This window comes from Nelumbo lutea, chromosome 7 (genome assembly GCF_056320005.1).
Source record: "Nelumbo lutea isolate HS-2025 chromosome 7, American lotus-T2T, whole genome shotgun sequence".
NCBI lineage: Eukaryota > Viridiplantae > Streptophyta > Magnoliopsida > Proteales > Nelumbonaceae > Nelumbo > Nelumbo lutea.
In genome coordinates, this window is record NC_142690.1 from 25,275,538 (window position 1) to 25,301,819 (window position 26,282).

The 26,282-nt window shown below is 36.0% G+C and overlaps 1 protein-coding gene across 3 annotated transcripts; it reads left to right on the plus strand.

Moving 5' to 3' along the window:
- Window positions 1-3,547: 3,547 nt before the first annotated feature.
- On the plus strand, window positions 3,548-18,598 carry LOC148845753 (respiratory burst oxidase homolog protein A-like). Of its 3 annotated transcripts, XM_088955733.1 has the most exons (15): window positions 3,548-4,529; window positions 4,647-4,806; window positions 4,914-4,962; window positions 5,624-5,737; window positions 6,546-6,968; window positions 12,903-13,286; window positions 13,443-13,538; window positions 14,463-14,578; window positions 15,330-15,497; window positions 15,588-15,747; window positions 16,474-16,671; window positions 16,771-16,899; window positions 17,564-17,642; window positions 17,785-17,840; window positions 18,076-18,598. In XM_088955733.1, exons 1-15 carry the CDS (start codon window positions 3,878-3,880, stop codon window positions 18,082-18,084), a joined length of 2,793 nt encoding a protein of 930 aa, XP_088811859.1. In that variant the 5' UTR covers window positions 3,548-3,877; the 3' UTR covers window positions 18,085-18,598. The 3 variants fall into 3 exon arrangements, with proteins under 3 accessions (XP_088811859.1, XP_088811858.1, XP_088811857.1); XM_088955732.1 differs by having other exon boundaries at window positions 17,785-18,598; XM_088955731.1 differs by having other exon boundaries at window positions 3,738-4,806; window positions 17,785-18,598.
- The last annotated feature ends 7,684 nt before the right edge of the window (window positions 18,599-26,282 follow it).

Consider the following 26,282-nt stretch of genomic DNA (forward strand, 5'->3'; position numbering starts at 1 on the left):
GTGGAGAAAATAATTGTATTAAAATGTTTTTAGTAGTTGTCAACCTAACATACCCTTCAACCATTAAGGCCGAGTTTGGAAGGATTACAAATGCAAATATGTAGAGTGCAAAACCTTGTATTTTGCATTATTTTTATGTATTTGCACAGTAAATATTTGCATTTGTACTCTTTCCAAACTCAACCTAAGGTTAGGGGTGTCAACGGTATTCGAAAATCCAGTTTTGAATTCGATATTTGACATAATCGAATCGAATTTGGATAATTCAAATATCTAATCGGTTGAATTTGGATAACTTATTCTTATCGAATAGTTAATCGGATTCGAATTCGAATATGACCTGATTCGATTCAATAAATATTCAAATCCGACCTATTTTTTAATTCTTATATATAATATATGCAATATTTTATATAATTTATATATAATAATTAAGTTATATAAATAATTTATATATTTATATACTTTATATCAATAAAATATTTATTAATTATCTAAAATAATTAATTAATTGAATTCGAATCGAATCAAATATTCGAATATTTAATCGGATTCAAATTCGGATATTAATTTTCAATATCCGTTGGATATCGAATTGAATTCGGATATCAGATTTTCTAATCAGATTCGAATTCGAATATTGCCTGGTTCTATTCAAATTCGATTTGTTTAAACCCCTACCTAAGGTGTTAATACACACTCATTAAAATATAAAGCAATAAGTCCTTCAGTTCTGCAGTTCAACTGTTATCAAATGGACCTTCTATTTGAGAATACTACTATTGCTCTTTAATTTCGCATTAGAAATACAATATACAAGGGTTTTATGCTGTATATATTTGTATTTGTTCTTTTTCCAAACTGAGCCTTAATTTAATTTTAGTCATACTAAGCTCGCCGTGGTAGGACCATGGTAAGTATTAGAATCTAGCTTATGATTAATTGACCATGCTGGATTTTCTTTGTTTTTTCTTTTTCTTTTTTTTTTTTTTTGTGGGTTATGTCCTCTCTTGTGTTATCTAATTTTTTATTTGCTAATAATTAATGAAATTTTATGGTGGGTATCCCTTCTCTTGGAGTGATTCTCGTACCTACAACCCACCAACCCTTGTGGTGGTGGCAGTGATAGGATTTGATCCCAAGTCTCTACTAAAACTAAGGGTGCCCATGCTTTGGTTAACCAAAACTGTGGGGTATATTTTTGATAATAAGCCAATACTATTAGTTTTTGAAAATCCTCGAACCAAAATCAAATTAGTTTTGGTTTTTGACCAATTCAATTCTTTGGTTTCTTGATTTTTATATTTATATATATTTTATAAATAAATGTATAAATATATAATATAGTATATTATAGATAGATAATTATAAATTATATATATATATATATATATATATATATAATGCATATATGTTTATATATCATATATGATATATATTAAATATATATGTATGTCTGTATGTATGTATATATATAATATGTAAACATATATATCAATTCGTTTAATTAACCACCGATTTTTATTAGGGTTTTAAAAAATGTTAAACCAAAACCGAACTAATCAATTCGTTTAAACACCCCTAAGCCCTAGCTAAAACCAGACAGTGGTCGTACCAATTCCATTCATCTATTGGTTCCTAAAGTAAAATTTGGGGTCTAGAGAAATGGTAACATCTATCTACCTTGTTTTTGTGCAAGTATGGTACTTTGATACACCTCTATGTATTGACAGAGGTGTATTAACTGGTGCATGTTTTATTATTTTTAATTTTAAGTATAGAAATAAAAGAAGAAGTCCCTAAATTGATATACCCTTTATTTAATATATCGTATTTATATTTTAAAATTACATATAATTAAATTCAAATATCATATATCATATATTATTAATTATAATTACATACACGCATAATGTTAAAATGTAAAACTTTAAACGAGAATCCGGTATGGGTTTTTCTTTGAGAAATGAGTGATATGGTCACTTTCATTTTGATAAATCACGATGAATGAACACGAGTGTACAAACTTTTAAAATGCAAAAGAAAAAAAAAAATTGTCCTTTTCCACTAGGGGATGCGCCACTTTTATAAAAATGGGATGTGTACGAATTTCATCATTTAATCTTATATTGGACCCATTTACTGCACCAGGATCCGATAATCCTGAAACCTGAATATTTAGATCCGACACATAACCCGTGCCCCAGCCCCACCTAGTATCCGTCAACCGGTGGGGTACCGTACGATCTCCCATGATCCGAATCCGACCTACGAGTTAGATGTCGAGCCAATCATAATACGCCACGTCATCAAATCATGACCCACGTGTATGGAGCGGAGGTGGTGGTATATCACGAATTCACGATCGACTCAGTATTTTACAAAGTACAGAGGCGTTGGAGAAGGCGTAACTTCGCCACAAAGCATGCGTTAAACTTGAGCGATGAGGTGTTTTTTGTCGCTAACCCTCCTGGCTATTGAATGTTCATGCACGCTTTGAATATCAGACTCGCATCTGCCTCACATTGGGTGCGAGTGAGTCTCCCGTGGTAGGAAACGGCCTAATGCATGGCGACGTGGCAAAACCGTTGTAATGAAAATCATGTCCCATCTCTGAATAAGCTACCTGTGGAATTTGGGTAAATTGTACACCACGTGGCAAACTGGATGAATAGTAGATTCTTCTGGAAACAGGGAGATCACAGATGTGAACAGATATTCTGGTGTCCGATTTATCACGACCACGTAAGATCATGGGTGAGGTGAGGCCGTGAGGGTGACCCCACCCTCGGTTGACGCCATTTTATTCCCAACCTTCAGCTGGATGGAAATGATATCTCAGCCGTATCAGAAACCCAATCCAATTCTTCCAAGCAAAACGTAGCCTTAATAAAGAAAAGGTAATTATCATAATCATGATAATAAAATAATAAAAATTTCCCCTGAAATGTTCCTAGTTCCTACAATATGCATTCTTCTTCTCTGGTCTTCTCTTTCCTTGCTGTCATAGGCCATGGGTGGAAATGACCATTTCAGGCATTGACCCGGGCGGTTCCTGCTCTCCACCCGGGAAACCAAACCAAAAGAAGACAGCAAAACAGCATCCCCATTTCTTTTCAACTTTATTAGAAAAAAATGCATTTTGGGGTGATCGTCTTGACGTGAGGCCAAGTCCAATAACAAATATAGCACCAAATCATAAAATATATGTTAGATGAATGAATAAACTCAAATTTCTTCTTATATTCTCTCGTTTGGTCGTCGTCATTTCTTGATTTTCCCACTTGCCTATTCTTTTCCTCACTATACGATTTTCTCATCTACTTAACCATACTGCCTCTCTTTTTGTCTTTTGGATTTTAGCAAGGTGAGGACGGTAGCAGCTGAGAGAGAGAGATAACTCTTTATGCGGTCACGGAGAATCAGAGGAGAATTTCGGTATAACTGGACATATCGTTTCGGGAAGTTTTGGTGGATCAGAAACAACCAAAGAAAGAAACCAAGACAGAGAGAGTATAAAGGGAAAATAAAGACGATCTTCAATCCTAGCCTTGGCCTTGGTCCCTGGCTCCCTGCAGCGTTCGCACTAGCAGTGGCTCTCTGTTTCAAGCTTTGTCTTTTTCGTGGTCGTCCCCTCACTCTTTTTATTTCCATTTTAGTCCCACTCAAAAGACATCTCTGGTTCTCTCTCTCTCTCTCTCTCTCTCTCTCTCTCGCTTTAGCTGCGGCCACCGCGTAAATGTCTTTTCGGAGGGATTCCGGACGCGTCCGATGCCTTCTCTCCTTTAAATAATTCGTAAAGCCGAATACTTTTGTTAGACCCTCTCCAGTCTCCACCACAGCACAGAATTACAGAGCGTGGGATTTTCCACTAATAATGAGGGTCCTCCCGAAACACCAACGCCGATGGGCGTCAGATACAGTTCCAGCTAAAACACTCAGTGGATCGTCGTCGCCTGGAACGGAATACGGGTCAGCGGAGGAGTTCGTTGAAGTGACGCTTGATTTCCAGGGCGATGATACCATCGTTCTCCGGAGCGTCGAACCGGCTACTGTGCTTGACATCGATGCGGAAGTCTCCGCTGGGAGTGAGACTCCAGCGTCATCGAGATCGCCGTCGATTAGGCGGAGTTCTTCGAATCGGTTACGTCAGTTCTCTCAGGAATTGAAAGCTGAAGCTGTGGCCAAAGCCAGGCAGTTCTCGCAGGAGCTTAAAGCCGAGCTTAGGAGGTTCTCGTGGGGCCATGGCCATGCGTCTCGGGCACAATCTTCTTCGCCATCCTCAGCCGCCCAGAATGCTGCCGGCGCTAGCTCCGGATTAGACTCGGCTTTGGCCGCTCGAGCTCTCCGGAAGCAGCGAGCTCAGCTCGATCGAACAAAATCTGGTGCTCAGAAAGCGCTCCGAGGGCTGAGGTTCATTAGCAACACCAGTAACCAAGGCGTCGATGCCTGGAACGAAGTTCAGAACAACTTCGATAAGCTTGCCAAGGACGGCTTTCTCCACCGTTCAGATTTCGCACAATGCATAGGTTTTCTTCTTTTTTTTACTTTCCGGCTTTATCATCAATTCTTCGGAATTCTGCTTAAGTTGCTGCTATATTTATCATTTTTTGTTATATTAATATCATCTTTTGCGTCATTTGAAGGAATGAGAGATTCAAAGGAGTTTGCGTTGGAACTTTTCGATGCATTGAGTAGGAGGAGACGGTTGAAGGTCGACAAGATCAGTAGAGAAGAGCTTCACCAATTCTGGTGTCAAATTACCGATCAGAGTTTCGATTCACGTCTCCAAATCTTCTTCGACATGTATGCACTATAATTAACACGAAATCATTTCTCCTTTAATTTCTGTTTATCATAATCTTTCTTTCTAAATAATATATTTAACTTTACTCGTACATCATATGCTGCAGGGTTGACAAGAACGAAGACGGACGAATCACAGAAGAAGAAGTGAAAGAGGTATAGGATCAGTAGGACCTCGTCCTCATCTCTCCAATTCTCCATCCATTTTTTCCCTTTTTTATTACCACTAATTACTACTTTAACCAGCAAAAAACTCGACCAATCAACCTCGGTGAAGTGTAATTAATTATTCATTATTGATTTCTTCTACAAATTATGCCCGTCGTAGCAAGAAGCATAATTAATAAACTATTAGTAAATCACTCTGTCAGATTCCTGCGAGATAGAAATCGGGCCGCTGACCGTTTCCGGCAGATAAACACTTGGAGCTGAGACATAAAATGTGGGGTTTGTGCTAAAATAAGCATCACGTAGATAGGATTTGGTGGACTTAAATCAGCGAAAATACCAAAACCAACAACTCCAACCTGCCCATTGCTAAGAAAGAAAGAAACTAAAAGATCAACGTCTGACTTTGACCCTCTCTTTACTTCTGAAAATTGTGATTTAAATTTCCCTTTGGCGAAAAACGAATATCCAAATGGAACCAAATTCTAGAAAACGAGTGAGGTCATTTTCAGGAGGGTAGGTTAAGGGTATAATTGGAATTTAAATGGTGTCTTTTGCTTTTTCTTTCTTTCTTTCTTTAATAATTTGTTATTATCTACTACTACAACTAATAATAATAATAATTTGTCATAATTTTTTTTTTCTGTAGATTATCATGTTAAGTGCTTCTGCAAATAAATTGTCGAGGCTGAAGGAACAGGCGGAGGAATATGCAGCCTTGATCATGGAGGAGTTGGATCCAGAAGGGCTTGGTTACATCGAGGTGGGTGATCCTTAGCTACGTAGGTTATAAAGCTATACAAGTTATTATCATGCATTGTTATTATTATGATTTAATTAAGCCCAGAACGAATTGGGTGTCTGAATCCAATCGAGCACTTATTGTTCAAATCTTTTAAAAATTGGTGGTGCTTGAGAGTTAGACTTTTTCTTTTAGATCATTTAATAATTCGACCAATGACGAAGTTCTTTCTTTTATGAAGAGACACAGAGAGAGAGAGAGCCACTATCAGATGAATAATGGCTTCTAATTAAGTCTTGACTTTGGAGAAAAAAAATATATATACAGTAAACAAGTTCAAGTCTGGCTCTCGTTTTCTTGTTTCAAGTTAGCATGCATATGATATTCGAACTTGAACAGCTGCCCGTTCTTATGTAATTCTTTCTTTTTTCACATAAAAAAAGAGAGGAGAAAGGGAAGGGAGATGAGCAAAGAAATTATCAATGGAAGTAGGGTATAAGTGTAACGTTTTGGGTGAGGGTATTTTGGTAATTGTGGGAAGTCCACTGTTTTTTTATCTGACGTGGCGGGTCAGTGGACAATGGGGGAGAGCTGGTTCCCATGATTCCATGTGGAATGCGTAATACGCACTCTTGCACTAACACAGGGCGTGCTCGAGTGGGCAGCCAAATGAGTAGGGACTGTAGCAGAGCTGCTTATGATTGTGATCATCATGGGTCAGGTCAAATTTGTGATTTCAGATAATATATAGTTTTGAATTTTTGATGGGTTGGTTTGCTACTTTGCTTTGTTGCATTGCGTGATGGATGGTGGGTGGTGGGTGATGCAGCTTTGGCAGCTGGAGACGTTGCTGCTGCAGAAGGACACGTACCTGAATTACAGCCAGGCCTTGAGCTACACGAGCCAGGCGCTGAGCCAGAACCTGCAGGGGCTGAGGAAACGGAGCCGGATTCGGAGGCTGAGCACCAAGGTGATGTACTACCTGGAGGAGAACTGGAAGAGGCTGTGGGTGTTGGCGTTGTGGGTGTGCATCATGGCCGGTCTGTTCTTCTGGAAGTTCTTTCAGTACAAGCAGAAGTATGCCTTCAAGGTCATGGGCTACTGCCTCCTCACGGCCAAGGGCGCCGCTGAGACCTTGAAGTTCAACATGGCTCTCATCCTGTTACCCGTTTGTAGGAACACCATCACCTGGCTCAGGTCCACCAAGCTCGCCCTGCTCGTTCCCTTCGACGATAACATCAATTTTCACAAGGTACCCTCCACTCTTCTCTTTCTTCTTTTTCTTTTCCATGACGCCATGTTAGATGGGTTCCAAGAGTAATTGCACTCACTATCTTTTAACCAAAAAGATAAAAAGGGGACTGAATAGGATAACATATCATGTAGAAGAAGTTCTACAGAGCCTAATCACAGCCCAAATGGATGAAAAGTAGGCAGCGACTTAGAATGACGGGTTAAACTTAGCAATCAGGTTGACAAATAATGTTTGAGGAGTACTGGTCTGGATTTTTTTTTTTTTTTTTGCATGATTCCTTTTGAATTCCAATCAGATGATAAAGAATAAATTGTCACGTAAGCGCGTGATTTTTTTCTTAAAGTAATGCTTTATGAACTCGTAAGTTCTAATGCATATATGGAGGTTGTTGACTTTGGGTTTGGTACTAGGCGGCAAAGGTCGACCTGAAAATTATTACTTTCTTTTATCGTTTGTGAGTTGTAATATAGGGGTGCGGGTTTTTTCTTTTAGTTATTATATAGAACCAAATAATGTTTTTTCTTTTTTTTTTTATCTAAATAATTATATTATATTATAACTATATGAGGAAATTTTAATAAGGGGAGAATAATATTAAAGGAAAGGTGATGGACATTGGTGATCTATTTTGACCCTCTAGTTACTTATAAATGGGCATAAGACATAATTATAACGAAGAAGAAGAGTAGCTGATTCTAGGATTTTAGAACAAACTAATTTACATTATGTTATCTTTTAAAGTCTTGGTTTGGTGATGTTGAATATCAACAGTATTGTTTGGCAATGTTTTAAAAACTGGTCCGGAGGTTGAACTGTTTTTACCTCTAGGTCGTGGATCACTGGTTTAACTGTCCGGGATATATACACGTTTTCATTGGTATCCTGTCTAGTGTCTTCTAGTAAAGGCATTTTCACTGTTATCCTCTCTAGTGTCTTATGATGCTTAATGATGCTTATCTTATTAAACAACAAAAAACAATTGTAATATTATATTATGGGGTAAGTTGCTAAAACCTTTCCTAAAGTTTTTGGTTATTGCTGAAACTTTCTTTGAAGTTTGGTAATTGTAATCACCTCTCTTGAACTTTCTGACATAATTGTAAGTAGACTCCCTTCAATAGAATGTTCTAAAAAGAGGCATGCAAATATCCATACAGTTACTTTTAGCAAAAATGCTTATTTTTCAAAATTTCTTTTCATATGAATCACTACTTCAAACCCTTCCAATCTCTATTTTGAAATAGATTTATTTTTTAAATTTTCCCTTTATATCAAACACTCAAAGTTAAAGCTGCAACTTCAAATTCTCTTTGTTTTTGTTGTTCATAAAGTTTGTATTGTTTTATTTTTCATATATAGAAACCAGCCTCAATAATGACTACATGGGTATTTTGGAAATTCCCATGACTTTTTTAGAAGATTCTACCTAAGGTTGTCAATGGACTGGTTTTGGATTGGACTCCGTCCAGTCCAAAATCAATTTGGACAGATTGGATGGACCAACAAGATATATTGGATTGGACCAATCTAGTCCAAAATATTTATTAGATTGGATTGGATTGGACTTGGTTCGTCCATAACAAATTTATATTGGATTGGTTGGATTAAGCCAATATCTAGCCCATTGATATAAGATAAGAATATATGTGTCAATGGACTGGGTTTGGGTTAAAACCAATCTAAATCAAAATGAATTTAAACAAATTGAATGGTCCAGACATTGAATTGGATCGGTCCAGATTGGTCCAAAAACATCAATTGGATTGGATTAGACTTGGTCCATTTATAATGGACTCACATTGGACTGGATCGGATTGGACCAAATCCAGCCCAATTGACCCCTAATTCTATCAAAGGGGGTCTAATTGCAACTGTATTAGAAAGTTCAAGAAAGATGATTGCAAATACTAAACTTAATGGGAGATTCCAGCAATGGTTAAAAAATTTAGGAGATGTTTCAGCAATTTGCCCTTATATTATGTGGCCAAACCTTTTTTTTCTTACAATACCAAACACCACCAAAATTGGTGGACCTTACCTTCTCCCACCCATTAATATCTTGTGATGTGATGTAATACCTATAAAAGACAATTGTTTATACATGAAAAAACACTAGGCACCAATTGAGGGTTGATTGTTGGTGTATTAACTGGTTTGTTCGAGGTTAATGTAAAATAGAATCTTGCACCCAACACTTTAGAGAAAAAAAGGGTCAAGAGGAAATTTATTAATGGTGCATGGTACCAAATACAAAAAAGAAAAAAAAAAAAAAGAAAACGCATTAGGTCATATTATTGTTTGCAGACATGGTATATTACTAGTAAGCCTCAAGTTGAACAATTAAAGATCAAGGTGCATTTTGTGATACCAGTATTGTGAAACATGTCTTTGTTTATAGAATAGCTCATTTTTTATGGATACACACGTATGTTTGATTTGTTATTCTATAATTTTTAAATAAAACATATTTATGCATGTTAGATAAAATGTTCTTTGGAGTCGAAACGGACATCCCCATACCATGCCGATTTCTTGTTTACTAAAAAGATGTTCGGGCTTCTTGAAGAAAATTTTAAATTTGCAAGTAATATCAGGTTTTCCCAAATAATGTCATTTTCTTCTGGCTAAAAGAAAAAATAGTCATAAGAAAAACATTTGCCTTTTCTTATTTTATTTTATTTGTTGTGCACAACATTTGACTTCATTTGAAGTAAAAATCTTTAGCATGTTAGATTGGAACGAAATTGCCTTTTCTATTTTCTGTGTAGATGTGAAGAAAAAAGAAAAAAATCATTAGCGTATTAGCTTGGAAAATGGGAATAAGATGTGGGAATGCAGTCTGCTGATCCAAATGTGAAAACGAACCATGTCAACGCATGCAACTCCAAATTTGCTTTCAATCAAAGACGTATTGAACAGGTTAAGTAACAGGCCACACCACATGTGCAAAACACGTCACATCCTATTTATATGGACTTTAGCTCCTATCATAAAAAGAGGTAACCATTTAATACGGTGGATGTTAAAGCCACCTCACCGAAAAGTACAAAAATTTAGAAAACAAGGAAATATGGTCATATCATTTCTACCTTCTTTCGGCCTTTCCTCTTTTATAGGAGTAAAAGTTTTTTCATTTATATGGATCACTGACATGTCCTGTCCACTCCTGTTGGTGGGTCATGTATTCACGTGGCCCTATATATGCCTTGTTTGTGACCCAACATATGCACACGAATGTTCCTAATTGGTCCTATGGATGTTAACTTATTGTCCATATGTATATATGTTATTACCTATCCTAACATGTCAATATAACCATGTCAACACGAGAAAGTTTTGGCTTTGGCTGTCTATGTTTGATAGCCTGTGCTGTCCACGGGCTCTCTTAGCACTATTGTCCTGTTATGGACATGACCACTTTTATTTTTGCATGTAATTTATATGAAGTAATGTGTTATTGCAGAGAGAGCCTTGTGTGGATAGAAGAGGCTGTACAGCATAGCTGATTTTTTTTCTGTTTTTTTTTTCAAACATTTAAAGTTTATCCTTAGTAGGGAGTCTCACATGTTGACTGACATGTGTAATATGATATAAAATTACTACCCATTCTTTTCTTTCTTTTTCTTTTTATAAGAAGATTTTCTTTCAACTTTTTGGAGTCATTTATAAGTCTATTTGAATAAGTAGGGTTCTAAACCTATTTGCTCTAATCTTTCTGGTTACTCATCTAAAAATTCAAAATTTCACACTCATTTTTTTTTGGACATATTGTTTCTTGGCCCCAACTTTGCTCCATACAACATTATTAGCTTTACAATTATTTATTATTATTATTATTTACTTTTAACTTGAGTTTTATTTTCCCATCATCCTTCTATGATTCTAGGAACAATATCCTCTTGAATCACTTGTTTTTTTTTCGTTTTATTAAAGAACCAAGGTGATAGAGTAGTTACATTGACTAAAGCACCCTTACTCTTGTTTTAATTAAGGGAGTATTCAATACTATCGCCATGGAAAATGTGGTGTATTTGAAATGAAGGTTTTGGAATTCACTATACACTCTCCACTTTCATACTTTGGTATGTTCCAAAGCATTTGAATTAAAAATATAAGGGATAATTCTTAATTAGTACCCTATACTTTGGATCTACCATCATTTTGGTCTCCGAACTTTAAAATGTGATAAGTCAATATCCAAACCTTCAAGTATGCCAATCCAGTACCAACCGTTAAGTGGCATTTGAAAAGACACAAATGCCTTCAAGTGTCATCTAATTTTCTTTTTAAACCATCCAAATGTTGATAAAAAATGAATAGTCCCAAATCCTTGCTTCTTCTATTCAAGAAAGTTGGAGTTACGAGAATGTCTACTGAGATGTAACCCCAACTTTCTCAAATAAAAGAGGCAAGGATTTGAGATTGTTCATTTTTCATCAACATTTGGATGGTTAATAAAGAGAATTATATGACACTTAAAGGGCATTTGTGTCTTTTCAAATGCTACTTAATGGTTTATTAACGAATTGGTTAACGACAAATACTAGATTGGCATAGTTTTGAAGTTTGGATACTGAATTGTCATTTGTCATATTTTAAAGTTCAGGGACCAAAATGGCACTAGGCCCAAAGTACATGGTACTATTCGGGGATTTTACCAAAATATAAATAGGAAAAATTCTAATTTAATATCCTGAACTTTGGGGGTAGTGTCAAATTAATATCTGAACTTTCAAACGTGTTATTGCAGTACCCAAACTTTCAAAAAGTATCAAGTTGATTCTTGTCGTTAACCACCGTCAACTTGTTCCTATTCCATGGAGCCAAGTTAATATCCATATGGATTGGTCAAGCACTATGCATCTAGTTTTTGTTCGGCTCCGACACATCAGTTGAGGGCAGAAGGAATTCCATGACGCATTAGTATTGCTACCATCTTCTACAGTTGAATTTGTAGTGCCAAAACAATATCTTTAGTGTTAACTGACTGGTTGCCACACCAAATTGGGGGAGCACACTATGTGGTTATTTTCATTGAATGGAAATTTTCTAAGCCATTTTAATAGGAATCAGAATTTGGGTAGCACACAAATAGAGGAAATGAAAGGTTCAAAACAGAACTGAATAGCGCATTCAATCAGTATTTTTCTTTTATTTGTTCTTTTTTACTGACAACCAGAATAATTACGACTATTCCAGAGGAAAATTAGGGACTGCACCACATTTGTATTCTTCCCAAAGAGTCCGTCTGAGTCGTTTGGGGCAACTGCATTTCAAGAGTTAATCATAACCAACTTGATATCGGAAGTAGTTACTAGTTAGAGATTGAATATCAATCATAAGAAAATTAGATGGTAGACAGGACATTTTTATCTTTTTACATAATAATTAACATCCGTTTAATGGTTTTGTACCAATTTAACACTTTTTAAAAGTTCGAATATTGCAGTGACATGTTTAAAAATTTGTATACTAACTTGACAGTACCCCCAAAGTTCAGTTTATAAAGTAGAATTTTCTCATATGAATATTATCAAAATATATCAAAATCAATGTTTATATTAAGTATCTAAATCCACCATATTTTACGTTTAGAATTAGCCACAGCCCATTCTGTAACACACCACACCACAGACAGCCATAATGAATTTTTGACACCCCTAAAACACTGCATTCTTCCTTCAAAACAATATTTAGTATGGATGGAGCAAAGGGACTATATCGCTTACTTGGTCTGTGTTGCTCCTTTTCTTCCTTCCTCTCTCTCTATTCAATTTCAATTATACAAATTGTTTTAGAACTCACATTTCTTATATCCTTTATATTGATGATCTGCATCTTTATTAATTATTCAAGGCACATCCTTAATTACATTTGCTGAATTATCTACCCTAAAAATATATACATTTTGTCGTATCGTTTCTGGTACAGACAATAGCGGCAGCAATTGTAGTTGGCGTCATTCTTCACGCTGGGAACCACCTCAGCTGCGACTTCCCACGGCTTATTCATGCTTCTGCCCATGACTATGAACACTTGATAGACGACTTTGGGAGCCACAAGCCCACCTACATGAAACTCGTCCGGGGCGTCGAAGGTATCACTGGAATTCTGATGGTGCTGTGCATGGCCGTGGCTTTCACACTTGCGACGCGGTGGTTCAGGCGGAACGTTGTTAAATTCCCCAAGCCCTTCGACAGGCTGACAGGTTTCAACGCATTCTGGTACTCTCACCATCTTCTTGTCCTCGTCTACTTTATGCTCGTCGCCCACGGCTTCTTTCTCTACCTCGTCCATAAATGGTACCTCAAGACGGTAACAACTAGAAACCCTCCTTCGCTCTACTTCTCTATTGAATTTAAAATTACACATATTGCATTATTAGCTTGCAGTGGTTTCTTTCTTATATGCAGGTTCTAAATTAGTTGCTTAATTTATTGATGGTTAATATTGTGTTTGTAAAATCTGCAGACATGGATGTATCTAGCTATTCCTGTTTTGCTTTATGCCGGAGAAAGGACACTGAGATTCTTCCGGTCTGGATTTTACTCTGTCCACCTTCTGAAGGTAACCACTGATCAAAAGTCAAAAACCGATGAGTCACTTTGGCCTACTAGCATCATCTTTTGCTAGGGACTTGGGACTCGAAATTGGCCCAATTTGAAGCCACAATAAATGTATGCTAGGTGTTTGAGCCTTTGGGGCACTGATCCATATTCTAGAACGGGAAGTGCTGAGCACTTTTCTAGTTTTGCGTGGCCGTAGATCTACATTTCTCGGTTGTTTGTAGACGTTCGGATGGATGAGTGGAAGAACCAGAAGAGAAAGGAATAAAAAATGAATCTATTGGAAAGAGCCTGGGAGTAGTTCCGACTTCCATGGGTGATAAAATGAGGAAAAATAGACTATGATGGTTTTGTCACTTGCAGAGTAGAACATCTACAGCATGTTTGTGAAGAAGTGATTTGAGGGGTGTAAAAGAGCTTAGGGGCAGACCAAAAAGGAATGAGTTGAAGTAGTGAGAAATGATCCAAGGGCCCATAATTTAACAATAGATATAGCACTGAACAGAGTGGAATGGCAAACAGGATCCACGCAACTGATTATATACTTCAGAGTTGGGATAGGCTTAGTTGAGTTGAGAGTTCTGAATTGATATGAAATTTGGAAAAAAGGAACAAAACATTAGTTCTAAATGCAATAATCCCAAGTACTAGCATCCGAGTTACCCAATGTAATAGCAAAAGTGTCTTTCTAATGTTTCTGGAACATTGTGCATAAACAAGATGTGGTGTTGATTCTGTGGGCGATGCATGTTAGTTGTTCTCTGGTTTGGCTATTTAGTCTATCCAATTTTGTCCTCTGTTGACTGGTTTTACTTGTTCATTACCTTATTTTTGGTAAAAGAGTTCTTTGTTACTTATTTAAGCTCTTATATTGCTTTTTTGAAGTACTGTTTACATATTTGACTTTTGTTATTTAAATTTTCAGGTTGCTATTTATCCTGGTAATGTCCTTACTCTGCAAATGTACAAACCTCCCTTGTTCCATTATAAAAGTGGCCAGTACATGTTTGTCCAGTGCCCTGCTGTTTCTCCATTTGAGTGGTAATTCTCACATTACCTTATGTTTTGCATATATCCCATTCAATGTAGATATTGAATATCATCTGTTTCTGCATACGATCTTTTTCACATTACCTCCTGAGATGCAAATGAAAGCACTGATTTCCTTTTTAGGTGAACTGTAATGATCAAAAGCTTAATTGAATTTGGATCTTTTTTCTATTCTTAAAAGAAGGTAATAGGGATGCTGAAAATGTATATTGTGATTATCAATTTATCATCTTGGTTAAGTTCTTGCTTAAATACCTCTTCTATTTTCTTCTTCATAAGAACATATGAAATGTTTGATGTTGCAAATGGCTAGGCTTATTTAGACAAGATATGTAATTCAGACATATAAGTTTTAAATTTAAGACTCTTACAGTGACTAATAGAGAGGCCTTTGCTGACTCAGCCCTTGGTTTTGGATTTTGGACCCCCTTTTCACCAAAAACATAGCAACCACTGTTTAACTTGCCCTCCAGGAAAAGTAAGGGAAAAGAGAAAAACAAAACAAGGAAAAAAAGATAAAAAAGGTCCTCTGTGTTTTGCATTTCTTTGGAATATTCAAAATTCTGTCTATAGGCTTGTTATTTATGATCATGATAAGCAATCCAACCAAGAAAACAAAAGTAACTTGGGTGATATGCTGGTTTTACTTGTCTATAGGCTTGTTGGCCTAGATGACTTCTTTTGTGTATAATTTATGTATTATGCTGATATGCTGTTGTAAACATTAATTTTCATATTACAGGCATCCATTTTCAATTACTTCAGCTCCTGATGATAACTACTTGAGCATTCATATCCGGCAGTTGGGTGACTGGACACAAGAGCTCAAGAGGGTTTTTTCAGAAGCTTGTGAGCCGCCTGTTGGTGGAAAAAGTGGCCTTCTTAGAGCTGATGAAACAACCAAGAAAAGGTACATACCATGATTGCAATTTTGTTAAATTAAATATCTTTCTTTTGTCGTTCTGTGGAATGCTGATTCTTTATACTCATCAAATTATAGTTTGCCAAAGCTCTTAATTGACGGGCCCTATGGAGCTCCAGCACAAGACTACCAGAAATATGATGTCCTGTTGCTTGTTGGGCTTGGAATTGGAGCAACGCCTTTCATCAGTATTCTGAAAGATTTGCTCAACAGTATAGTCAAGATGGAAGAGCTTGCAGTAAGTAAACCTAAATCTTAAAGAGATTGAAGCAACAAAATTCTTATATCTTTTATTTGATCCACATAAGCTCATAAACTATTGAAATTATACTTTTTTGCCATTTGTCCTCTGTCTTCATTGCTTAATGTATTGTCTCCTTTGAAACTTAGTGGTCCAACATAATTAGATCATTATCAGGTCTAGTCAGTACTTTTTGTCCTACTTTTCATGCCCTACAGTTGTAAGTTGGCACAGTAAGTAGTTGAAAGCCAACCTAATTAAATGATCATAACTGTATGAATAGTAAACTAAGCCTTGTCCCAACTATATGGGGTTGGTTACATGGATCCTGTTATGCCATTTTGCTCTTTTAGGACTATTCACCGCATTTTGCTTTGATTGTCTGAATGAGTATATTGATGGAATGGTGTTGGTTAATTGGTTATCTTATAGGGAGGGGTGTAAGTTGGGTACCCAATTTAAAGATTTTCCATTACATTGTGCATGGGCCCTTGGTCTGGGCCCCTTCAAAATTTTACAAATGCTAAACCCAGGCCCACCCAAGTGCATGCCTAGTTATCTAGGACATTATGTTGGTGCAACTCTTCTAAGAGTAGTCTAATTTTCTCATCTTGATCCAGAAGACTTTTAAAATATGAAGTTTTTTAAGAATTTACTTTTGTTAAAATGGAATGCTTTCATTTAGAGATACTGATATTAGAAACTTATTTTCCTACTTTTTAGGATTCGATTTTGGATTTCAGTAGGACAACAGATCAGAGTGTTGGAACCTTGGATTCATCCTCTACTAGCAAGAGCTCGCAAAAGGGAAGAAAGATCTTGAAGACAACAAATGCCTATTTCTACTGGGTAACTAGGGAACAGGGTTCCTTTGACTGGTTCAAAGGGGTCATGAATGAAGTTGCTGAGCTTGATCAAAGGGTAAGAATATATATAAAAATTGACAATCTGTCTCCTTTATTTTTGTTTCATTATTAAGATTCTCAAGGTGGTTCTTTATCTATAATATTTGTACTTCAGGGTGTGATTGAGATGCACAACTACTTGACGAGTGTATACGAGGAAGGTGATGCCCGTTCTGCTCTCATCACAATGGTCCAGGCCCTCAACCATGCCAAGAATGGAGTTGACATTGTTTCTGGGACTAGAGTAAGAATCATGATACCTTCTCAATGATTTAGTTTATGAATTTATTGCATCTTGTTGAGTTGCATGATGCATGCTAATATTCTTTGGTAAATTGTGATGCTGCGATTGAATGCTATTAACAACACATTGTACCACCTACTTTCATCCTGGTATCTGGACACGTTAGTTACTTGATTTTTATTTATTTATTTTTTATTTCTAAGTTCTGAAGTTGTTGGGTCCATCTTTTATGAGGTATTGGGTCAGCTCTCTTTAGTGGGTAGAGTATGGGGATCCGAAAAGAGTCAATTTACATCTTTCTCGACTCTTTAAGATTGGCTTTCTAGTTCTAGCTCATTAGCTACCGTACCGACGGTTTCACATCCAATGACTATTCACTTAGAATGAACAATAGTGTAGTTCAATTGCCAAATACCTTGACGTAATAATTAAATTGTACATCAAAGTAATCTTGCAAAGTTTCTTGAAAGGGCATATCATGTCAGACCTAAAATCGTTTTTTCTTTTACCGAATTACTTCTTTTCCATTTTTGAGAAATGGTAGCAACTGTCTGCTAGAACACCCTTTAGAGGCCACATGCTTAACACCATATGCAGGCTGATGTGGGGTGACTACAAAACCAGATATCTTCAAGATACTAACAGAACTAAATTGTCAATTCAGGTGAGGACTCACTTTGCTAGGCCAAACTGGAAGAAGGTGTTCTCTAGAATATGCTCGAAGCATCCCGATGCCAAGATAGGTGTGTTACAGAGCATCAACATCCGAATCGATTTACTCTGTTTTTCTTCTATTTATTTTAACTTTAATTTTACATTTCCCCTCTCTCCTAATTGGAGAAAATATTTCTGAGTATATTGGTGTGAACGTGATCTCTTTGACAGGAGTTTTCTACTGCGGGATGCCAGTGTTAGCTCAAGAATTGAGGAAGCTCTGCCAGGTATACAACCAAAAAGGTTCTACCAAGTTCGAATTCCACAAAGAACATTTCTGAAGTTTGAGTTTGCATTTTAACCATATTCTCCACTCTTCTCCCACTCCGTCTCCTCTACCTCCCCAGTCACCACTAATCAATTACCCTCTACCAAAGCGCGTGTAGAGTAATGAGTCAATGTCAAGTTGTGAATGAGAGAGAATGAAAGAATGATACATAAGAATATTTACTTTATATACAGATAACATAAAGTATGTAACAAGCACAACCGAAGAAACGATTAATGGTCGGTGAGCTTGTCTGGGTTTGGATGAAGAAAGAGTGGCTCTGCACCTTACACACGGCAGTAAAGAAGGGAATGACGGGCCTGTCGAGCTCTTGGGAGGGGATGACAAGATATTGTGTAGGGAGTGCGATACAGCTGCATTAGAGGAGTTGACCTTGTAGAAAAGGAAAAAGGTTGACACTTTATAATGTTAAGCTTTCAGTGCGAGATGGTTGTCTCCCAAGTGGATGGATATATCATATGTGATATGTGTGTCTGTGGATCGGAAGGGTTGTTTGTTTGATCATTTCTTCTAGAACTAGAAAGCTTCCCTCTGTCCAGCCCCCCTTTTTTTTGGTTCAGAATGATGCTGACAGCCGAAACAATACATGGATGTGTAGCTTTTACTGTGGAGCTTTTCCAATTTTCTTACACCAGAGAAAAGAAAAATTGTAAATGAAAATTTACCATTTATATAAATACATAGTTGAGTTTGTAACATGGCGTATTTGATCCAAAGTTTACTAGATATCTATTTGCTTTTCTTTTTTGTTTGTGAAATTGAATAAATAGATTCTTGTGAATGTGGGTGGCGCAGAATTCCACCGATCAAGGACACAACCTTGCGGTCTCATTTTGTAATCGAACCGGTAGTACCGGTTTTAAGAAAACTGGTAATCGAAACCTATTGGTTAATCGGTTGATCGGTTTGTTTCATCGGTTTTTTGGTTTTTTATTTTTTATAATATATTATGAAAAAATATATAATAAAAAATTATAAAAATATATATATAATATTATATTTTAAATAAGAAATAAGATATCATATATTATAAATATATATATCTTTATATGTATAATGCATATTTATTAATTTATAGTATACAAAAAGTATATATATAATATGCATAAATATATAAAATATATAAGAATATATGTATACTGGTAGATTTGGTTAATCGCTGATTTTCTGTATTGGTTAATTAAAACCGAACCGGTATCTTCTGTTTTTTGAAAACACCGAACCGAAATTTTGGTTTTTTTGCTCACCCTATTAGCAATTCTTATTTGGGAGTGCTTATTTGAAAAAAAAAATTAAAAAAAATAAGTGATTATTGAATACGTGTTTAAAATTAAGTGCTTATTCTAATAAGCATTTATAAATATTTAGTGAAACAAACACATGCGTAATATAGATATTTTCCAAATGATGTGGTGGGCTAAGATAGGCTAGAAAGGAAATAGCTACTTATTGAATAAACCCTTAAAAATAAGACCAAAATTTGGGTAATTCCGACTTCTTAGAATAAGCACTTGTTTTGAGTATATTTCCCATTTCCCAAACGCAAATAAATACTTATATTAATATGGTCCTCACTCAAAATAAATGCTTATTTGAATAAATATTTACTTTTAAACACACTCAATTTTGTCGTTAGCACTCCTGAAAGAACAAGGCACAATGGACAAAGATCTTGTGGTGGAGTTTTGGGCCCCAAAGAAGTAATCAGTGTCACAGTGGCGGTGGGTGGGTTTGTGATGATGACACATCTGTCAAATGAGGGAACCCACTAGGCATTGGCTTGGCTATATGTTCAAGCTCACACCCCCATCGGTCATATGGCATTATCTGATAATGGTGACTCACAATTCTGTGGTCCATCCCATGGTTTTTTCATCCAATGGTTTTTTCTATTTTTTAAGGGTAAATTGCTGAAACCTCCCGTTTGTTAATGGCAATTACTTTTCTTGAATTTTTTGATACAGTTGCAAGTACATCCTACAAACTTTTATAAAGAAACACAAAAATGTCTAAAATACTCATAGGCTGGTTTCTACAGAAAAACAATACAATTATATAAACAACAAAAAAATAAAGAATTTTAAGTTTCACTTTTATGTTTCAACGATTGATATAAAGGGCAAATTTAGAAAATAAATCAATTTCAGAAAATAGATTATAAGATTTATATGGAGAAAAAATTTGGAAAAATAAGCATTTTGGTCAAAAGTAAGAGCATAGGTATTTTTGGACATTTTTATGGGCATTTTTAGAAGATTCTAACAAAGGGGCCCTACTTGAACTATGTCAGAGAGGTGATTGCAATTACCAAACTTCAAGGGAGGTTTCAACAACAACCAGAAACTTCAGGGGAGATGTTAAAATAAATTTTGGTACTTATTTCATGAACACAGGTAGGGGGGACAATTGGGCTGGATTTGGTCCAATTTGATCCAGTCAATGTGAGTCCATTATAAATGGACTAGGTCCAATCCAATCCAATGAATGTTTTGGACCGGTCCAATTCAATGTTTGGACCATCCAATCTGTTTAAATTCATTTTGATTTAGATTGGTTTCAACCCAAACTCGGTCCATTGACACATATATACATATCTTATATCAACGGACCAGATATTGGCTTAATCCAACCCAATTCAATATAAATTTGTTACGGACGGACCGGGTCCAATCCAATCTAGTAAATATTTTGGACCGGATTGGTCCAATCCAATATGTCTTGTTGGTTCATCCAATCCATCCAAATTGATTTTAGATTGGATTGGGTCCAATCCAAAACCCGTCCATTGACACCCTTAAACACGGGCAGGTGCTCTGAACTGCTTTTTTTTTTTCATGAATACACACTAGGGAAGGAGTAGAGTTGGGGAACTCTTTTAATTTTGAGCTCTAAACTAATTTCCCACATTTAAGATTTTCCTCTTTTTTTTGGGTAAATTGGTAAAACCTCTCCTAGAGTTTCTGACCATTGCTAAAACCTCCTTGAAATTTAGTAATTGCAATCACTTCCCGTGAACTTTCTAATATAGTTGCAAGTATACCCCTCTGATAGAATCTTATAAAAAAGGACACAAAAATGCTCAAAATACTCATGCAGTTACTACTAAGGCTGATTTCTGCAATAAAATAAAAAAAAACAAACTTTATTAACAATAAAAACAAAGAGAATTTAAAGTTACAGCCCTTTGAGCGATTGATTTTATAGGAAATTTTGAAAAATAAATCAATTTTATAAAAAAGATAAGAAGGGTTTAGGATAGTGATTCATATGAAGAAAAAATTTGCAAATATAAATATTTTTGTCAAAAGCAACTATATAAGTATTTTAGACATTTTTATACCTCTTTTTAGAAGATTCTACCAGAGGGTCAACTACATCAGAAGGTTCAGGAGTGGTTTCAGCAATATACCATTTTTTTGCCATTTACTTAAGAGTAGGTAACATGCTGACTCCATTCCAGGTTTTCTCCCCAAACTTAATCTAGTTAGAAATTACTAAACTCTAATTAGTTTCCACAATAGGGAGAAAACCCATCGTCAATGACTTATATATCTCAACAAAATCGAATTTGGGCGGTCTGTAATTGGTACTATTAACTCAGCTTTGATGATTCCCCACTGCAGTCCTTGGGTTGTATCTGTATGCCTGAAAACTCTATTTTTTTTGATAAATACTTGAAAACTATATTAGTGTTCCTCATTATAAAAAGAATTAGGTGTCTCCGTGGTGGGCCTAAAGGATTTTGGCATTGATGAATGAAGTGTATATAGTATATGCACTGGCAGTTGTCTTGGGTTATGGGGTGCCAGCATGGGTCTTAAATCTCTTTTGGGGTTGGCCTGATGAGTTTTTAATGTTTCAAGAGTTGGGCTTTGGTAAAGAAACACATTAGCCCAATAAGGCAGTTTCTTACAGGCCAGGCTATGGTCCGAGTCACAAGGCATTTCTGTATGCATAGTTTTTGGCAAATTGGGCGATGGTCAGCATTTCAAGACCATTACTCCACTCTCCTACCTCTATGAATTACATGAAAACTAATACGTTCCTCAAGTAGGAAGCAATTTGTGGGCTGAGTTGGTCAAATCCAATAAGAAAAATTGGATTGGGTTCAAAGGGGTTAGAGCTGAGAAGTATGATTCCTAATTGGCTACAAGCCATTGACATTATTTTTGGAAAGTATAAAGAAGAAAGGAAATTGGGCCAACCTAAGACCAACCCAACCAGTCAACCAGATGTCACCATTGGGTTGGGTTGGATTAGGGGGGAGGAGTTTTAGATTGGGACGATGGGTTAAGGTTGACTATATAGGGTGTATTGTTGACTTTGACCTTGTAACCCGTGTTGACATACAACCCTACCTTCAAGTCTCTCCCTCTACTTTAGCTAATTGTCCATAAACTCTGCCTACAGCAACTCCATCTTGTGTTTTCAATCACCAAATTTCAGTACTAGAGGATACATTTTTGTTTTTCTTTTGAAACTTTAACTCAAATTAGACAGAATTAAACTTGTTCATGGGCCAGATAGCCCAATGGCCCGGCCATTTTTTTCGGGATTGGACAAAATTTTAAACATGTAACAGGCTTGGGCTTTAAATATCAGGCCTAGTCATTTTTTGGGACAGTCTCGGGCTTTTTCAAATAAGTCCAGCCCGATATTATTACATATAATAAAGAAACATTTATATTATATATAATATATATTTATTTCTTAAATTATTAATAAATACTAATTTACTATTAGGAAATATAAGTTAGTTTATTAATTTATTAAATAATTATTAAATTAATATAAATATTAATTCATAAAAGTATATTAAAAATAAGACATTTTGTGTACAAATCGAGTTTCGAGCTTTATATAAGAGCCAGACTTGGATTCAAGATTTAGGTCTATTGGTCGGGCCAAACTCGGGCTTAAGCTTGCATATTTTCTATTGATAAAGAGTCCAAACCTGGACCGATCCGGCCCATAGACAAGCCTAAACAGAACTAAGTTCAGCCATTAGAAAATCTTAACATAGCCCATAGGTTGATCAGTTCAATCGGGGGCTACAGTTTGGACTCTAGAGTTCAAAAAATTCATAATTTCATAATTCTACCGTAGAACTTGCCTCTGTTGGTTATTAGACTATATGGAAATATTGTATTGTATGAAATTCTTGAAATTCCCAGTTTGCTTTAGAAAAACCCTTTTGAGTATTTTAACCTGGTCCGAACCAATTTCAAGTCAAGTTTATAATTAGAAATCTCTTGCAGCCTTTCATCTGTGCATGCTTATGTTTGCACAGTCACTTACAGCCTTGCAGGAAATATTTCTCATTAAAAAAATATATAAGTATATGGATATTGTGTAAAATGCTATGCGAATAGTGTGAGCATTAGGGGTGGCAAAATTTTTCACGAGCTGCTCGAGCTCGACTCGTCAGGCATGTAAGTCGATTCGAACATATATATATATATATATAATAAAAATATTATAATTCTTAATTTCTTAAATAAAAAATAAAAAATTATATATAATTTTATTTTTATAATAAAATATTTTTATAAAGTATAAAATGAGCCGAGCTCGAGCTCAAACTCGGACCTTATAGAATAGTCTCGAGCCGAGCTCGAGCTTAGTACTATTCGGCTTGGCTCGAGTCCACCCCTAGGAGTACTGAAGCCGATTTCACATGTGATTTGAAACATTTTAAAATCTCTAAATTACTCTCTGACACTATTTCTTGTTTTCTTCCTTAAGACTGAACCAAAGCAACGGTGATCTTTTTCTTTCCTACTCTCTCTTCCCTCTTGGTCCCAACCATAAATAAAATAAAATTTTATTTAATTTTTGCCTCCTCTTATTCTTGCTTCCCAACAATTTGGTGAAGTAAAACAAAATCGTAAAGAAGAATATTGATCCCTAACGAACTGCCCATCGTCTTCAACAACCCTACCTTCATGTTCTCTAGCACCGTCCCAAGCGCATGTTGCCAGGGGGACCCAGGGAGCCATTCCCCCCTATAGCCCAAAAATCCCTAATTATGACCCTTTTTCATGTATACTTTCCTCCTCCTCCTCCACCCCAATGGCCCATCCATGTTTATTGGCCTCTCTTCCTATCTATTTTAAGTTGAGAAAATCTATGATGCAGAAAAGATATGGTATGGAAAGAGTTTTGATCAATTAAAACCTACCCATGAATTTTGATAAATAACACCATATTCCCCATCACATTTATGATTCTGGTTTATTGGTCAGTTGTTTTTTGGATATCATATCTTTTTCATATCATTTGGCTGCATACATTAAATGTTATTTCTCCGCCTATGTCAGATTTTCATTTTACAACACTCCCACGTGTACCCCGATCTCTATTTCGCTCCATCCTAGAACATACTTCCCTTTTTCACAGTGGATGTTAAAGTAATGTTTTCAAAACCAGACTGGAAAAATTGGAAACCCGTCTGGTTACCTGACCAGTTCCTGTTTCACCCCAGAATTGTCTTTTGGTAAAAAACCATTGATTTAATCAGTGAACCACTGACCCAGGTGGTCAAATCATTCGAACCTTCGACCTGGACAATTGTTTTGGCCCTTTTTTTTATTCTTTTTGTCACAGCGGGCCATTCAATCAGTTTGAACGGTTGGACCATTCAACCTAAAAACCGAACTCATTTAATTTTAAAAACCTTGTGTTAAAACTTAAAACCACCTCATTTAACATTTAAAAATTTTCAAGAAAACAAGAGATATGGCTGAATCATCCACCATGAAAAAGTGGAAGTATGAATGGAAATACATATTTCCAGGATGGAGCAAGAGACGTGACCATTCAGGAACGTCACAAATGAGTTCCTACCCCATAAGGAAGTCAGAATTATCAAGAAATAGAACAAGAAACGTGACCATCATATCCTCCTATTAGTTAGTACTAGATGAAGCAAAAACTCGCTTAGAGCAAGCAATTCAACATTTCTTTTTTAATTTCCCTCTAAAATCTAAGACGTCGATCCCATCAATGATGCTTGCAATTTGGCTAAATGTAAACACATGGGCACTAGAACGTTAAGCAACCTGCAAATGGTACAACTTCCAACATCTATATTCTCTGCAAAGAAATGCATTATAGCTTCCAAGATCGGCACGACAATCGCAGATTCCAGTCAACGTTGTTGGGATGATGAGTTTTTCTTATCTATATTTTCTCCAAAGAAATGCCCTCTAACTCAACCAATTGATTGTTGTGAAATTTTGTAGAGCGACATCCGATAGTATCACTTGAATTGTGGCGATTAAAGATTGTAAATTTATTTTTATTGTTAATGAATCTTTTATTTGTTAATGCCATGGAAGAAGGAGGAGGAGGAAGGAAGAAATATGGACAACTTAGTAATTTTGTTATCCACTAAGTAAGGCCAATTGTGCTCAACTAAGGTGTCACTTTTCAGAAGTTTAGGTATTGTAGTGATTCCTTTCAAGGTTCAGGTACCAATGCATGAGAGGATAACACCTGTCCATACACACGCAAAACACTTTGGCATGTGTGGAGAATTAACACAGGGGTGTTAAGCCTCACCGTTTAGCTCCCCAAAAAATTTCAAAGTCAATTTCAGAAAAACTTCTCTTCTTTCTCCCTAAACCCGTCTTTGTCTCCAAATACTGTTCATCTCTGAAATTTTAATCACCATCTCCTCATTTTTTCCTCATTCTCTCTCTACATCTCTGAACTCCTTTCTCTTTATTTTTGAACACTACTCACCGTTTAAAAGTTTGAAACCCTAATCACTTCTCTGAACCTTATCTTCCCAACTTGTAATCTCATTGGTGCTACTACAGGTGAGTCTTTCAAAATTTCTCTAAGTTCTCTGTTTAATTTATAATTTTACCTTATCCCCCCACCTCTTTGTTTCTGGTTGAAGGCATAGGGTACCGGTAAGCCAACTTCCCTAAGAACAATATATGCGTTGAAATATATGTGCCCAAGATTATTTACATTAATCTCAACCCTGAGATCCACTAGTTAGGTGTATATTTCCAAATGATTGAGAACTGTCGTATAATGACTTAATCATAGTGCTCTGAGAAACACTTTTGCTTCCTATCCACCCAACATCATGTTGAGAAAGTTTTGTGCCAAGAAGATATAATATAGGCAAAACTGTTGTTTATTAGTTACTAGATCTATTAATGTACCCATGGTTGCTTTCTCTAATGCAACTGAAACTTGAATAGTTGATATGCAATGCATATGCTAGTCTGATATGGAAATAAACCCATGGTTGAAAATGTGTTTGATGTTACAATTACACTTCCCACAAACTAATGTGTGATTGTTGGTCAATGGAAATGACTTTTTCGTTGTTCAATAAGAAAGTTGATAAACTTTTTCATGT

What these genes read in the sequence shown, in the direction of transcription:
- LOC148845753 (XM_088955731.1), top strand. Translation starts at nt 3,878, where the DNA reads ATGAGGGTCCTCCCGAAACACCAACGCCGATGGGCGTCAGATACAGTT. An exon ending in CTCCAAATCTTCTTCGACAT is followed by an intron (nt 4,807 to 4,913) that starts GTATGCACTATA and finishes CATATGCTGCAG; the next exon opens with GGTTGACAAGAACGAAGACG. An exon ending in ACTCTGTCCACCTTCTGAAG is followed by an intron (nt 13,539 to 14,462) that starts GTAACCACTGAT and finishes TTAAATTTTCAG; the next exon opens with GTTGCTATTTATCCTGGTAA.